At 45.2% G+C, this 15,937-nt stretch overlaps 1 protein-coding gene across 1 annotated transcript; it reads left to right on the top strand.

Moving 5' to 3' along the window:
* The first annotated feature begins 329 nt into the window (after positions 1-329).
* Positions 330-15,408, top strand: CELA2A (chymotrypsin-like elastase family, member 2A). Its single transcript, XM_006866364.1, has 8 exons — positions 330-369; positions 667-755; positions 3,309-3,406; positions 6,220-6,348; positions 7,777-7,913; positions 8,871-9,016; positions 11,351-11,503; positions 15,391-15,408. The coding sequence occupies exons 1-8, from the start codon at positions 330-332 to the stop codon at positions 15,406-15,408; spliced, it is 810 nt and encodes a 269-aa protein (XP_006866426.1).
* The last annotated feature ends 529 nt before the right edge of the window (positions 15,409-15,937 follow it).

Below are 15,937 nucleotides of genomic sequence, written 5' to 3'. Positions count from 1 at the left end.
ACTGTTTTTTCAGCAGGCCAACGTCACCGTTTCTTTGAAAATTCAACTCCAAAGACCAACATTCAGTGTTTTTCTCCCTTCCCTAATATACAGCGTAATCTCTTGAAAGCAGAAACAATCCATATTTCAATCTTGACTTTTGGCATTTTTATCAAAGTATTTATAGGATAATGGATGGGGAAAAAATAGTTGGATATAAACCCTTTTTTTCACTGTGCTTTGAGAAAATCTCCATCTTGCATGTTCCTTGTCTATCTCAGACTGATAAGCCCTCTTATAAAAGCAGGGCCTTGGCTGGGCCAGGTTTACAGAACTGCCACGAACACAACATGATCCAGGCCCTACTGCTGTCTGCATTGGTGGCTGGAGGTAAGCCCTGTCACTCAGAAGTGACGAAGGTTTCCCAGTCCCCTGGTGGGACTCAGGGTGAGTGGGATCCTTTCCCACGCCAACCAAACTCAGATCTGTGGTTGTAGGGAAATCAGAGTGGCCTTCCAAAGAAATGGAGCAAAGGACAGAAGTCCATGGAAATCTTTGGGATTTACCCAGAACACAGGTTTTCTATTTGGAGTTGGGAATATGACCGGTGTAGGTTAAATGTTTGTTTGTTTGTATAAATCCCTACTCCTTGGGCTCGTAATGCTTTCTCTTTTCCTTTTTTTATAGCCCTCAGCTGTGGGCTCCCCACTTACCTGCCCCAGCTGCCCAGGGTGGTTGGGGGTCAAGATGCAGTGCCCAACAGCTGGCCCTGGCAGGTGAGTACACATCTTCTCTCCCTGCCTCCACCCTTCATGAATCACCCTTTTGCCCTTCACCCATGGGGTCTAGTGCACTGGCAAAGATGAGGATTGGTGGAGTCTCAGAGGGCCGGATGGGACACTCACCAATAAAATGAGTTTCTATGACTTTGATCAACCTTAGAGATTAGGAGAAAGTGCTTTCTCTGGCCTGAATATGAAGTATATCACCCATTACCCATACACACTTGTGGTGCTTATGGTTAAGGGCCGTTGAGTCATAGCAACCCTGTATAGGGTTTCTGGGGGTCCTGGTGTGGTGCTGTAGGATAAGCACTCAACTGCACAGTTAGTTTGAACCACAAACTTACCAGCCGCTCCTCATAAACTCTATACAGGGTCACTATGGGTTGGAACTGACTCAACAGCCCATAACAACAATAGGGTTTCTGAGGAGCACTGTTTAAAGCACTGACCTTTCCATTACTCATTCAGGCCATACCCTTAAGCTCTACACCAGGTCATAAATATATTCTCATATTCTGTATTCAATCCAGTACTTGCTTATAAACATATTGATATCTTATGCACCATTCAAGGAGCTCTGGTAGCGTAGTGGTTACGAATCGGGCTGTGAACCGCAAGGTCAGCCCGATTGAAACTACCAGCTGTTCCACGGGAGAAAGATGAGGCGTTCTGCTCCTGTAAAGATTTACAGCCTTGGAAACCCTGTTCAGGGTTACTATGGGTCGGAGCCAACTCGACGGAACTTAACAACAATGACAACAATGCACCATTCATCACCACTCAGCAAATATTCCTTGTTTTAAGAAGCCAATCAGAGCGATTTATGCAAATTAATCCTTGGTGGTGGTGGTGGTGGTGGTGGTGGCTGTGTGCCACCAGATCCATTCTAACTCACAACAACCCTGTACAGGGTTTCCAAGGTTGTAAATCTTTATGGGAGCCAAAAGTCTCAACTGTCTCCTGAGGTGTCACTGTAGATTTGAATTACTAACCTTAAGGTTAGCAGCCCAGTTAATAATCCACCAGGGCTCCTTAAGCACAGGCAAGTCAGTGTTAACAATGAAAATAACTGTTTACTCATAGTGTAATCTAGAGCACTGTGTGGCACTGTAGTATAAGCACTGGACTTCACAATCAGCTCAGTGGCAGTGAGTGAGTGAATGAGTGAGAATAGCGGTAGTAGTTGCGGGCTATTCGAATGGGTCCAACTCATAGACTGCAAATCTGTATAGGAGCAGAAAGTCTCATATTTCTTCCTCATGGATCCCTGGTGGATTTGAACTGCTGACTTTGTAGTTAACAGCTCAATATGTAACCCACTATGCCATCAGGGCTGTGCCTGGGTATAAGCAGGAAGAACAGATAAGAGGCAAAAGTGAAAATTCCCGTGAGAGATTAAGATGTGGGGACTCGTGGTTGAAACTGGAAGAAAAGACAAGCTCTCTATATACAAATTTCAAATTTTTACGAAATCTAGACTTTCTGGAGCCATTCAGACTAGATGAGCCCCTGAGATAATGTCCCTGAGATCATCTTTAACCTTAAACCTAAAACCAAAAATATCCCTTGAAATCATCTTTAAACCAAATAGTTTATCTTAATAAAGAATGTGTCTCTTGAACATTGTGTCCCTTTAAGATGTTGTTGTTGTTGTTAAGTGCCGTGAAGTCGGTTCTGACACATAGCGACCCTGTACAGGGTTTCCGAGGCTGTAAATCTTTACGGGAGCGAGCAGAAAGCCTCATCTTTCTCCCATGAAACAACTGGTAGTTTCAAACCGCTGACCTTAAGGTTTGCAGTCCAATTCGTAACCACTATGCTACCAGAGCTCCTTTCCCTTTTAGATACATAGGGTCAAATTGGCAACAGCACCTAGAACCCTTGATAGGAAACTCAGGGAAGAGTGACATTAGGTTACCGGGGGAAGACAGAGTTCAGAAGAGGAGAATGAGAATGATTGTGCAACTTGAGGGTACAATGCCACCAAATTATACATGCAGATACCGTTGAAAGGGTGTATGACCTGGTGAGCCTATTCTCAGCAATTGTTGTTGTTAAGTGCTGTCGAGTGGATTCCCACTCACAGTGACCCTGGATTTCTGAAGAGCAATTGGTGAGCTTGAACCACTGGCCTTGTGGTTAGTAGTTCCAGTGCTTATCCTATAGTGTCACACCAGGACTCCAATATTCTCAGCAACACTGTGGTTGTTATGTACTGTCGCATCAATACCAACTCATAGTGACCCTGTATAGGGTTTCTGAGGTGCAGCTGGTGGGTTTGAACTGCCGACCTTGTAGTTTGCAGTCCAGTGCTAATCCTACAGCACCATACCAGAATCCATTGTCAACAATAGCAACAACAAAAACAAAAATAAAATTTTTAAATGTTAATGTGAAGAAAACAAATAGTGTTGTTGATCTTGATTACTGAGTTGAAACCTGGGATGAGCGCCTCAGCCACCTCGCCCTGGTCTCAACCTGAACCCAGGGATGCTGGAGAGCAGATATTGGGGCTCAGCTACCAGCACTTGCATTTCTCCCCAGGTCTCCCTGCAGTACAGCTCCAGTGGTGAGTGGCGTCACACCTGTGGAGGGTCCCTGGTGGCCAACAATTGGGTCCTGACTGCTGCTCACTGCATCAGGTAACTGCATCTCTGAGAGTTAGAGCCCACGTGGCCTGAACCGCACTGCTAAAGGAGCCTTGTAATAGCCACTTTCCTGGCTGAGAAATGAGCTTCCGTCCGTCAGTCTCTCACTCAAGTCACTGGTCTTCTGATGGGCAAATACATAACATGAATTGAGTGTCTGTGCTAGACATTAAGGGAGAACAGGAAAAAGGGAAGATCCAATTCCTGCCATTTTGTGAATCTGGAATTTGATTTCCTAGAGCAACTTAACTTTCATTACTGAATTAGTTTTCATTGGTAAAATTTTGTAGGTATAATGGTTTTTTCCTCCCACTATGAGTCAGAACCGACTAAACGGCACTTAACAACAATAAAATGCATGCTGTCATTGAATGTTTTTCAATTTTTGTTAGGTATGATGGGTTTTGATTAATATTATGTGGGACACATTATATCCTTCCCAATGGCACACAGGAAGCAGTAAACTTACTTAGAAGCCTTATCTTGCTGGGACAGAAGCCCAAAGAGACACACGCTTTGCATAGTTGCTGCTCCAGGATGTACCATCTCACAGTAACCTCTCAATATAGCAATATGTCATCAGTAAACTTCCTTCTGTTTTACACAGTTACACAAGTCCCTCCTCCAGCACCATCACATACTATGCATGGGGAACAAAGCCTCACCCTCCAGAAAATACAAGTGGTACTTATATGTACCATGAAGGAGCTCCAGTAGCATAGTGGTTATGAATCAGGCTGCAAAAACCTTAAGATCAGCAGTTCGAAACTACCAGCTGTTCTATGGGAGAAAGATGAGGCTTTCTGCTCCCGTAAAGATTTACAGCCTCAGAAACCCTGTATAGGGTCACTATGAGTCGAAACCGACTCCACGGCACATAACCACTACCACCACATGTACCATGTGTTACAAAAGACTTAAATGACTTCTCCAAGCTCAATGTCATCACCTGTTAAAAAAGGTGGGGGGGAAGCTGGTTGTAGGGCGATAATAGAATTAATCAAAATTAACAAACCAGTTGCCTTTGAATCCATTCTGACTCATGGCAACACTGTGTGTGTCAGAGTGGAGTTTTCAGTGGCTGAGTTTTTGGAAGTACATTATCAGGACTTTCTTTCAAGGGTAGATTCAGACTTCCAGTCTTTCAGTTAGCAGCCAAGTGCATTAGCCGTTTACACCAATCAGGGACTCCTAATAGAATTAATTGCGGATTCAGTGACATGCTAGGTGTATAAAAGTGCTTCATAAAGGTTAACTATCCTGGTGTGGCACTATAGGATAAGCATTGAACTGCTAACATCAAGGTCAATGGTTCAAATCCACCAGCTACTCTTTGGAAATCTTATACAGGGCTGCTATGAGTCAGAACCAACTCACATGACAACATTACCATTATAAAGGCCCACAAGGGGGAAAAATACTCTACACTGTTGTTCCCTTGTCTTCCCTCCTGGTGACTTTAGTGTATTCTGCATATTTCACTGCATATTTGCTGGAGGTCACTGGGACTTTGGTTGGGTTGGTATTACACGCTTAGTATTTATATTATTATAACTCTTATATTATCATTTATAGCTATTGTATCATAGTTCTAATTAGTATATATGTTGTTATTGTTAAGTGCCATCGATTTGGTTATAGTGACCCTGTATAGGATTTCTGAGGAGCAGCTGGTGGATTTGAACTGCTGATCTTAAAGTCCAGTGCATTATCCTACAGCGCCACACCAGGATTCCTAGTATATATGTTGTTGTTGTTGTTGTTGTTTAAGTGCTGTCGAGTCAGTTTTCTGAGGAGCAACTGGTGAGTTTGAACAGCCGACCTTACGGTTCAAACCGACCTTGTGGGTCATTCCAACCTGTGGTCGAGTGCTTATCCTACAGAGCCACACCAGTTTTAGTTATTATATTATAACATAGCCTGTTGTTGTTGTTATGCCGTCAAGTCAATTCCAATCCTAGCGACCCTGTATAGAGTTTCCAAGGAGCAGCTGGTGAGTTCAAGTCACCGACCTTGCAGTTCAAATGACTTTTCAGTCTGACACATTAGCCGACAGTGCCACACCAGGACTCCTATAGCATAGCCCAGACATAGTATAATAAAGGGAGCTTGGGTGGCACCATGTTTAAAGCACTTGGTGCTAATCAAAAAGTTAGTGGTTCGAATCCATCAACCTGTTTGTAGGAGAAAGATGTGGCAGTCTGCTTCTGCAAAGATTTACAGCCTTGGAAACCCCATGGGGCAGTTCTGCTCTTGTCCTATACAAGAGGGTCACTATGAGTCGGAATTGACTTGATGGCAGTAGGATATCTATAATATCCTGGTGTGGCACTGTGGGATAACCGCAGGACCAGAAGGTGGATTTAAACCACAAGGTCAATGGTTCAAACTCACCAGCTGTTCCTCAGAAACCCTATACTGGGTCGCTATGAGTTGGAACTGACTCGACCACATTTATCAACAACAACAGTGTTAACTTATGAGAAGTCCTTCGGTGGCACAAATGGTTAAATGTTGGACTAGTAACCAAAAGGTTGTGATTCAAACGCACGTAGAGACACCTTTGGCACGCGACCAGGCAGTGCCTCGTTCTGTTGTACACAGGGTCGCTGTGTACCCATGGGATCACAAGGAGTCAAAATCGATTCAACAATACCTAATAGCAACCATGGTTCATGTAGCAATGGCTTCCTTGGGCCCATCCCTAGCATCAGCCAAAGGAAACCACAAAATCCAGGCCACTGGGGTGCCATGCGTGTGCCTGTGAGGACCAGAGCTGACTCTCTCTGTTTGTCTTCTTTCCCTAGCTCCTCCAGGACCTACCGTGTGGTGCTAGGCCGGCACAGCCTGTCCACGGAGGAGGCCGGCTCCGTGACCATCATGGTCTCCAAGCTCGTGGTGCACGAGGACTGGAACTCCAGCCAGCTCTCCAAAGGGTACCTTCTACCAATCGTCTGGGCAAGCTTAGGCGGTGGGGTGACAGGGGCAGGTGTGGGGGTACTCCTGGGAGGCAGTGGGCTCAGCCCTACCCTGACCTGAGCGTCAATCCTTCTGTAGAGTGAGGAAAAAGTACTTAGAGGTGTAGCCAGCCCCACAGATGCCCGGGGGAGGCAGAAGAAAAGACAGCCAGCATTGCCTGGGTCTCCTGCCAGTTAAGCTGTAGGTCCACCCTGAACATTCACTGATCATGTCTCTACTTTGTCCACCCTGGGGACAGGGACACAGTGGAGTCAAAAAAAGTCAGGAGCATTACTAGGGCAGGGAACCTGTCAGAAAATGGTCACGTGTGTGCTGAGGCAGTGACCAGCAGGTCAATGTAGAGAAATATGGGAGAGATGGTGAAAATAGCATGTTAGAAATGAGAAGACTCTGCCTTCGGGACCTTAAATATTTGTCCTATCAGTGGTTGGTTCTACTCTTGCTGTTATCTGTGGCTGCAGAACAATTTACCCAACACTTAATGGCTTCAAACAACAATACTCATTTATAACAATTGTCTCTTACTGTCCTGACTGGACTCAGCTGGGTGGTTCTCACTCAGGGTCTCCCATGAGGTTGTAGTCAGATAATGGCTGGGGCTGAATCATCTCAAAGACTCTATGTGTGCATGTCTGAGAGCTGCTAGATTCTAAGAGCCAGAATCCCAAAAGGACCAGGAAGAAGCTGTATTGCCTCTTACAACCCAGTCTTGAAAGTCATTTAAAGTCACTTCTGCCATGATGATAGACACTTCCAGATTCAAGAAGCACAAACATAGACCCCACATCTTGATTGGCAGTGTCACTGTCACATTGTAAGAAGAATGTGTGGAATGAGAGGTCTTGTTGCTGCCATCTTGGAACATGTAATCGGCCACAACCACTGAATTCTCTCCAAACAAGACAAGTGGGCTCAGGGAGAAAGACTAATCAAAAAGACCTTTTGATCTGAGCATCTCTTGCCATTTCTCAGCCAAACATAGGATGTATATGGCAGAACAGACATCAATGAGCAATCATGGATGTATTTTTTTTTTCTTGCTAAGCCTGGACAGACCCTCAGAATTCTTGTCAACATATCACTCCTGGCAGTCATGACTCCTTCATCACACTGCACATTGCAAGATAAAATCCACTTGTCAGCCCTCCTCTAAACCTTCTCCTCTAGGGACTTAGAGGAACCAAGGACTCCAAGCTCCACCAGGGACCAAATGCAATCCTGTGGTTTTAATCACAGCTCCTTCCCAACCCCTCTTAGCCCTGAGAAAAGTAAGACTCACAGGTCAGGCAGGCTGAAGAGGGATCCAGCTGGGGCTGGAATCAGAAATAAAACGGAGGCAGGAAAAGTCAACACTGTCCTTATATTCTGCCTCTTTCCTGGCCCAGGAATGATATTGCTCTGCTCAAACTGGCCAGCCCTGTCTCTCTGAATGACAAAGTCCAGCTGGCCTGTCTCCCGCCTGCCGGCAGCATTCTACCAAACAATTATGCCTGTTACGTCACCGGCTGGGGAAGGCTTCAGAGTAAGTGGGAGCCAAGATTCCCCCTCCCCCTTGCCAAAACTTGGGTGGGAGGAAAACAATGTCAACCCCCTACCCTATAGTCAAGAGTTCTTTCCCAACTGATCATCTCAGGGTCTTTAGAGAAAATGGAACTGGTTTCGTACCTTCACCAAACCAGAATATCTGTCCTAATGAGGGAACTCCAAATATCAGGTATCTTATTGTCATTTTATATGACATATCATGGATCTAGCTAAGCAGAAGGGGAATTTGTTACTTTTACTCTAAGGATTTTTTTACTTTTCTTACAGGGGTCTCAATCCAAGGACAGATATGAGAGGGCTTTAGGAACAAACAGCCTAGATTCAGGGGCTGAGAGGCTAGAAGATACTTTTTGTTGTTGTTGTTGTTAGGTGTCATCGAGTCAGATGCTTAGGAAACCTTTTCTCAATATCTCTTTTCTTGGAGAATCTACTTTATTCTTCTCCACATGAAAGAAAATGACAGCCACTGCCAATAACTCCCAGGCCTAAATCCTCTCTGGCTGGGATCACTTCGTTCCAATCCCAAATTTCCAGGGAAAGGATCTCATTGGCTTAGTATGAGTCAGATGGTCACCCCTGAACCAATCATCTGTGACCATAACACTGACCAATCACCTGTGAGGATATAATATAGGCAAGGAAGGCTGCTCTCATTTCAACTCTATGGATTGCTGTTGTTAAGTGCCATTGAGTCTGTTCTGACCCATAGCAACCCTGTTAGGGTTTCCAAGGAGAGGTTGGTGAGTTTGAATCGCAGACCTTGTGATTCAAACCGACTTTGTAGTCCAGTGCTTTATCCTACAGCGCCACACCAGGACTCCAACTCTATGGTTAGAGAGAAGTAAAGGGTGGCAGAGAGAAAGGTGCTGGGCAGAAAGCTTTTTCCTCTGCAGACCATTTGCCCTTGTGATGCCTTCTCTCCTATCTCTTACAGCCAATGGGGCGCTTCCTGACATCCTGCAGCAGGGCCGTTTGTTGGTTGTGGACTATGCCACCTGCTCCAGCTCTGGTTGGTGGGGCAGTACAGTGAAGACCAATATGGTCTGTGCTGGTGGTGACGGTGTGATCTCCAGCTGCAACGTGAGTACAGAAAGCCAAGCACCCACTCTTCACAAGGGAAGGTGACTGAGAGAGGGGAGACTTTCTAGGTCATAGTACCCATCTCCCCAACCCTTGGCAGAAGAACCAAAAACAGTTCCAGACATTGGAACAACTGACCTTTGTTCTTGTAGTCTCCAGGGAAGATACTTTGAGGTTCTCCTTGAGGTGTCCACAACGCTCACTGCCAGGAAGTCTTTCCTTGGGTCTCACTAAGGTCTCTCATTGCAGCCACCTCTGTTCTTGGCTCCACATTAAGTATTCTCTGAGTTACCAGTTGCCATTGGCTCATTTCCTACTCATGGCAATTCCTTGTGTGTCAGAGTAGAACTGATTTTTTTTTTAAAGGTTTTATTGTAAATTAAGTGATGGTTTTTACATGGTTTACATGGCAGAACATCTGTTTTGCACTCAACTAATCTTACCGTCAGCAGTTCGAAACTACCAGCTGTTCTGCAGGAGAAAGATGAGGCTTTCTGCTCCCGTAAAGATTTACAGCCTCGGAAATCCTGTACAGGGTCGCTATGAGTCGGAACTGACTCCACAGCACACGACAACAACAAATCACATTACAAGGATTGCAATCCCCTCCATGAGCCATTGGTTATAGTATTTGCTTCTATTCCCTCATTTGTTATGTATGCAAAAACATGCAGGAATGTATAATCATTTAAATAACCAAAGGGCACATTTTGCAAGCCAGACTCCTGACCACCAGCACACAACCTTTCTCTTTCCAGGAGTCTGGAGTCCTCAACTGCTCTGTCTCTCCATGTCCTCATCTCTGCCTCTATCTTTGGTGTCGCTACTTCTCTGGTTAGGGTCTCACATTCAGCTAATGTTCTTCTCTCTTGATGGTCCTAGAGTCTTCAGTTCCTGGAATGTAAGATTAACTACTCCTCCCTTTTTGGTACACAACTTCTACCTTTACAGTTGTGACAAGCACAATTAGTCACGATAACAATTACTCACTATTGAATCAAAAGAATCCTATTCCCATCTCTTTTCACCAGACCCGTCTAGACAAGATGAAAACTATTCAGTGAGGATGCTACCTTCCCCCGAACACTCTGAAATTAAACACCCTCTTGAAAACTTGCAAACCACTTCAAACCTTTATACCCTGCATTTTAGGCAGCCAGTGTCTAGGTTGCCCGTTCCTAACAACCTTGTGTACTGAGGGCATAGGCTTCATCCTTGATGTGAAGACTCCTTCCTTCTTGGTTGACAGAACTTTTTGGGAATAGATTAGCAGGACTTTCTTCCGAATTGTCTGGGTATACTTGAACTGTCAACCTTTCAGTTAGCAGCTAAGTGCATTAACTGCACCACCCACAGACTCCACTCTCTGGGTTAGCATCTTTCTAAGTGGAATCCTACTTTGTCTGTTGAGTTAACCCCACTAATGCCGCCATGGTGGTGGTAGTGTGGTGACTGTGTGACCTTGAGTCAGTTCTGATTCATAGCAACCCTGTATAGTGTTTCTGAGGCTGTAAATCTTTACAGGAGCAGAAAACCTCATCTTTCTCGCATGGAGTGGCTGGTAGGTTCGAACTGCTGACCTTGCAGTTAGCAGCCTAACTCATAGCCCACTATGTCCCCCAGGGTCCTTATGCTCCAATATGTCCCCTCAACATAGTCATCACAGAAGCTATAGACTGTCTTAACCATACAGCGGACTGCAGACAGAGCAGGGAGGCTCTCTGCATTTTCCACACATCCTTCAGATCACACTGTGCCGTACATTCTCTACCCTTATAGAACAGCTTCAGGGAAACTCCCTCATCAGCACAGACGATGATGGTCTTCACGGTGCACCCCCCTCCCCGCCCCTCCTACCCCCGGCAGCCAGAGTTGAAAATATCCCATGGCAATGAAGAACATGGTGCTAAGCCTAAGCTCCTTTACTTACTCGAACAAGTACAACCTTGGACAAATCAACTTCTGGGCGTGTCAGTTTTCCCTCCTCACTGTGATGGGGACCTCATACGTTTTTGTGAGGATTATAAGGTATATGAAGTGCTTGGCTCAGTTCCAGATACACACACAGAAAGGCTTAATATATGTTAGCTCTTGGTCTCATGGTGCCATCTTGAGCTGTTATCACTGGAACCTGCCTCCGAGGATATGGTGACCCACAGTAGAGCATGTAAAGGCACTGTTGTTAAGTGCCGACAAGTTGATTCCGACCCATAGCGACCCTGTATAAGGTTTCCAAGGAGCAGCTGGTAAGCTTGAACCACTTGAGAGCAAGTAAAACACCACCTTACCCAGGCCCCCAGGTTGCTTCTGACTTAGAACTCTGGCCTTCCTCAGGGAGACTCCGGGGGACCACTGAACTGCAGAGCAGCCAATGGTCAGTGGGAAGTGCACGGCGTGGTCAGCTTCGGGTCCTCCCTCGGCTGCAACTACTACCACAAGCCCTCTGTCTTCACTCGGGTCTCCAATTACATCGACTGGATCAACTCGGTAAGACTGGCATGGCCTGGGCTCGCCTGGGCTCATGAGGACAAATCCTACTTGGGAACTGAGAGCTTCCCCCTTCCTCCTGAAAGTTAGGCAGGGATTCCCTTGAGGATGCTGCAGACTTGGGCAACTCCTACTGGGTCCCCCATAGGCCCCAAAATCTTAAGTGTATAAATCTGAGTGAAATGGAACACAGAGAACAACATTGACCAAAGGGTTTACGAACAAAAAACATCCCTCAAAACACTGAGTAGGTTTCGTAGGTTTAGTAGGATATTTTATTTTTGCATTATCTGTGTATAGTTCTAAACCCCATCACTTAGTGCTGTGAACACTTTATCTGCAAAGCCCCAAACCTGATAGCCTAAGACCTCCACACCCTTAATTATTAAAAATCACACTCCCTGAAGGGTACTCATTTGTTTATAATCATCATAAAAATTATCTATGCAAAAATTTTTTTTAAATGGCACCAATATTGGGAGCAGCCATTGCTGCAAATAATAGTAAGTGGAAGTAACTATTACTGAAAGAATCCTCACAAAAAGTGGTACCTGGGAGGAGGAAAGAGGCCCTGCCTCCAGGTGATGGATGGTGGAGAGAAGAGAAAGAGAAGACTTGGCTGACTGGAGGGACTTTTTTTTTTTTCATTTTTCTTTATTGTGGCAAACATATACATATATATTGCTACTGTTACTTTAGTGTACATGTGAAGATTGTTGAACTTCAAATGTTTTCATATAGATATAGATATAGATAGATATAGATTTGTTGTTGTGAGGTGCTGTCGAGTCGGTTCTGACCCATAGCGACTCTGTATAGGGTTTTCGAGGAGCAGCTGGTGAGCTTGAACCACCGACCTTGCAGTTCAAACCATTTTGCAGTCTGATTCACTAGCCCACAGCACACCAGTACTCTCTCCATATATTTATGTGTGTGTAATGCAAATCTCTATATTTCACATACACACATATATATATGAAAACATTTGACAAGTTTCAACAAGCTTCACGTGTACATTTCAGTGGCCCATTCCTGAATTTCTCCATCACCCTTAACCCTTAAAGTTAGGTGTCCTGGGGAGACTTTTTTAAACCACTCTCTGGCAATGCCAGGGCCTCAGTTTGCTCAACTGTAAAGTGGGACTTCAACTAGACCTGGGTCCTCCGCACTCCTAGGAGGCAAACAGGAGTTGTACTGCTTGTGGCAGAGCCCCAAAAGAAGGGCAAGCTGGCATCTGATTTCATTATTTTAATTTGCAGAGAACTGTTCAATGGAATTAAATTGACATTCTGTCATAAAATAAAATATGAAGCCAGAGCCATGAACATGTGGTCAAAGAAAAATACACTGTCAAAACAAGCAGGTGGGCGGCTTCCAAGTTTCCCCATCAATACTCGCTGCTCCTTCTTCATTTATCTGTCTGATGCATTTCTTTGCCAACAAGTGGTCACAGGGACCAGACACTCTGGAAAAAAGTGTGTCAAGCAAAACTGTTAAGTTCAAGAAAAGAGTGGCCATTAACTTGTGGATTTTTGTTTTTAAATTGGAGGAAAGTCACAATTTGTTTTTAGCGATGGAAAAGCTGAGTCCAACTTTTGAGGTGCCACCGGCATGTCAAAGGAACCTGGTCCAAAAGCCTCATTAGATGGAAAGTTGTTCAGGGGCCTTTTCCCAGCCAAATCCTAGGATCCTCTTCCAGCCCCAGCTGCCATGTGATTCACCATGCAGCTGGCCCTGGCAGTGCCTGGGGTCCCAAAGCAGGGGCCTGAGGTCTAGCATCAGCTGTTCCCAGCTACACACACACACAAGGGCAGAGCAGGCCAGGGCCCAAACCATGGCCAGATGTCACAGGGGATCACTGGGGAAGCCAGCCTGGTGAGGCAGCTGGGCACTGGGCCTACATTCACATTCACAGGAATACAGCCAGGGCAGACACAGATGCCTAGCAGCAGCTTCCAGAAGTGGGTGAGCCAAGCCGCCACCTGCTGTCCTCCGTGGAGGCCACCCCCAGCAGCTGCAGAGAGGCTGAGTGAAACCTAGCAGTGGTCCCAGCCCAGGGGCCCTCCATGGAGCCAGGCACAGCTGTACCCCTGGGGATACTCAGGAACACCTGCCCGGACAAACCAGACAGGTGATGAGCTAAGGCCAGGGAGCTGCAACAAAAGGCACAAACAGGGCAATACAGGAGACAGGTGGCCAAGGGCATTTGTCCTTTCAACAAATGCTTATTGAGTGACAACACAGAAATCGGCAGCACTGACTAGTGTTATTGGTGTTCCCAGAAAGTAACGCATGTTGTTGTTATTGAATACCATCGAGTCAGTTACGACCCATAGCAACCCTGTATAGGGTTTCAGAGGAGCGGCTGGTTAACTTGAACCGCCAACCTTGAAGTTCAAACTGACTTTGCAGTCCAGTTCATTAACTTGCAGTGGCCACAGCAGAACTCCAAGTTAACACATACTCGTTGTAAAAATATTAAAAGATAGAGAGTTATTGCTCAAAGGGTAGTTTCTGTTCAGTGATGAAAAACCTTTGTAAATATTGGTGATGGTTGCACACGGTCACCACTGAATTGTATGCTTAAAAATGGGTAAAATATACTTTTTACACATACACAGATGTACTAGTAAAAGATTATAGGAGTGTATCAAGTAAAAACATAGAAGTCCTCACTTGTTTCATACCTTCATCTCCACTCCCCAGGGATAAATCACTGCTAGTTTGTTGTGTGGTCTTTGGGCCTTCGTTTACATAATATAAACACAGGTGTATATAACATCTTCTAACCAAAAATAATATCTTACTTTTCAAACCATTCTGCAACTTGGCTTTTTCACTTAGCTCTCCATCTATCATATTTTACATGTCGTTCTTTTGGACCACTGCAGAGTATTCTGTGGTTATGAATATGATTGCCACTTTAATGTGGCTGCAATGCACATCCTTGGACATATATTCTTGCACACTGATGTGATTAATTATGCTAGTAAAACTACACAAGATGCCATCCAGCTGATTCTAACAGTGACCCCATGTATGTCACAATAGAATTGTGCACCATGGACTTTTCATGGCTGTGATCTTTCAGATGAACCCTGGTGGTGCAGTCATTAAAGACCTGAGCTGCCAACCAAAAGATCCGCATGTCAAATCCACCAGCTACTCTGCGGGAGAATGACAGGGGAGTCTGCTTCCATAAAGATTTACAGCCTTGTAAATCCCATGGGGCCATTCTACTAGTATGATACGGTCACTATGGGAATCCTGGCGTGGCCGTGTAGGATAAGCATGGGACTGTGAACCACAAGGTTAGCAGTTCAAAGCCAGCAGCAGCTCCTTGATAACTCTGTACAGGGTAGCTGAGTCAGAACCGACTTGATGGCACTTAAAAACAGCATAGGATTACTGAGTTGGAATTGAATGACTTGATGACAGTGGGTTTGGTGATCTTTTAGAAGTAGATCACCAGGCCTTTCTTCTGAGGTACCTCTTGGTGGACTCAAACCTCCAACCTGTTGGTTAGCACCAACCAGGGACAGTACTAAAATGACATCACTGAGTCATGGTTTTGACATATTAGAAAGGTTAACAAATACAATTAAACGGCCTCTGAAGACAGGTTATAGATCACCCATAGGGCACGAAATCTATAAAAATGCCCAGACATTTTGTAATTAATTTTTAGGAGTTCACAGGCCCCCTGGAGCCCTAACAGGATTCCAGGCCAAGTCCACAGCCGGTCAATGGAAAGCTGTGATAACATCTCACAGGCAGGAGGGGCTTCAGATTCACACAGGCAGTGCATTGCCCGGCAGGAGAGTGGGAAACCAGCAAGTACAGCTCTACTGTTCGGTTCACTTCTTTTCTTATCTGTGTCCCTACAGGTGATTGCCAATAATTAACCAAAAGAAATCCCTGGGACTGTTTCGAACTTGGAAAGGTTACAGAGAAAAAAATAAAGTGACATCAATCTGACCTTGGTGTGAGTCTTATTAACAAACTATCCATCGGCCCAGGATCAGGCAGTGTTTCGTTCTGCTGTGCATAAGGTGGCTATGATTTGTTACTGACTCAGTGGCACCTAACAACAACAACATCCTAATTCCTTCTTCCTACACCCAAAAGACAAACACCCCCCCCCCATAAAATCCATTGCTATTTAGTTGACTGCCTCATGGACACCCCCATGTGTTACAGAGTAAAAGTGTTCCATAGGATTTGCTTGCCTGACATCTTTACAGAATCAGATTGCCAGGACTTTCTTTTGCAACACTGTTGGGTGGCATCAAAACAACCTTTAGGTTAGTAGTTGAGTGCAAACCATTTGTACCACCAGGGTCCTAAAAACAAGAAATACATTGGGGTCAGGATGGACTAAATGCTTGAGGCCTGAGTTCAAAGGGTTGTCCTGCAATCCCAGGGCCACTCAGC

This window comes from Chrysochloris asiatica, unplaced genomic scaffold (assembly GCF_000296735.1).
Source record: "Chrysochloris asiatica unplaced genomic scaffold, ChrAsi1.0 scaffold00090, whole genome shotgun sequence".
Lineage (NCBI taxonomy): Eukaryota > Metazoa > Chordata > Mammalia > Afrosoricida > Chrysochloridae > Chrysochloris > Chrysochloris asiatica.
The sequence above is the reverse complement of the archived record's forward strand: the minus strand, read 5'-3'. Positions and strand labels throughout refer to the sequence as shown.

Coding starts and splice junctions, on each gene's coding strand:
- CELA2A (XM_006866364.1), top strand. CDS start 330: ATGATCCAGGCCCTACTGCTGTCTGCATTGGTGGCTGGAG. Junction 370..666: donor GTCTGCATTGGTGGCTGGAG/GTAAGCCCTGTC, acceptor CTTTTTTTATAG/CCCTCAGCTGTGGGCTCCCC. Junction 6,349..7,776: donor TCCAGCCAGCTCTCCAAAGG/GTACCTTCTACC, acceptor TTCCTGGCCCAG/GAATGATATTGCTCTGCTCA.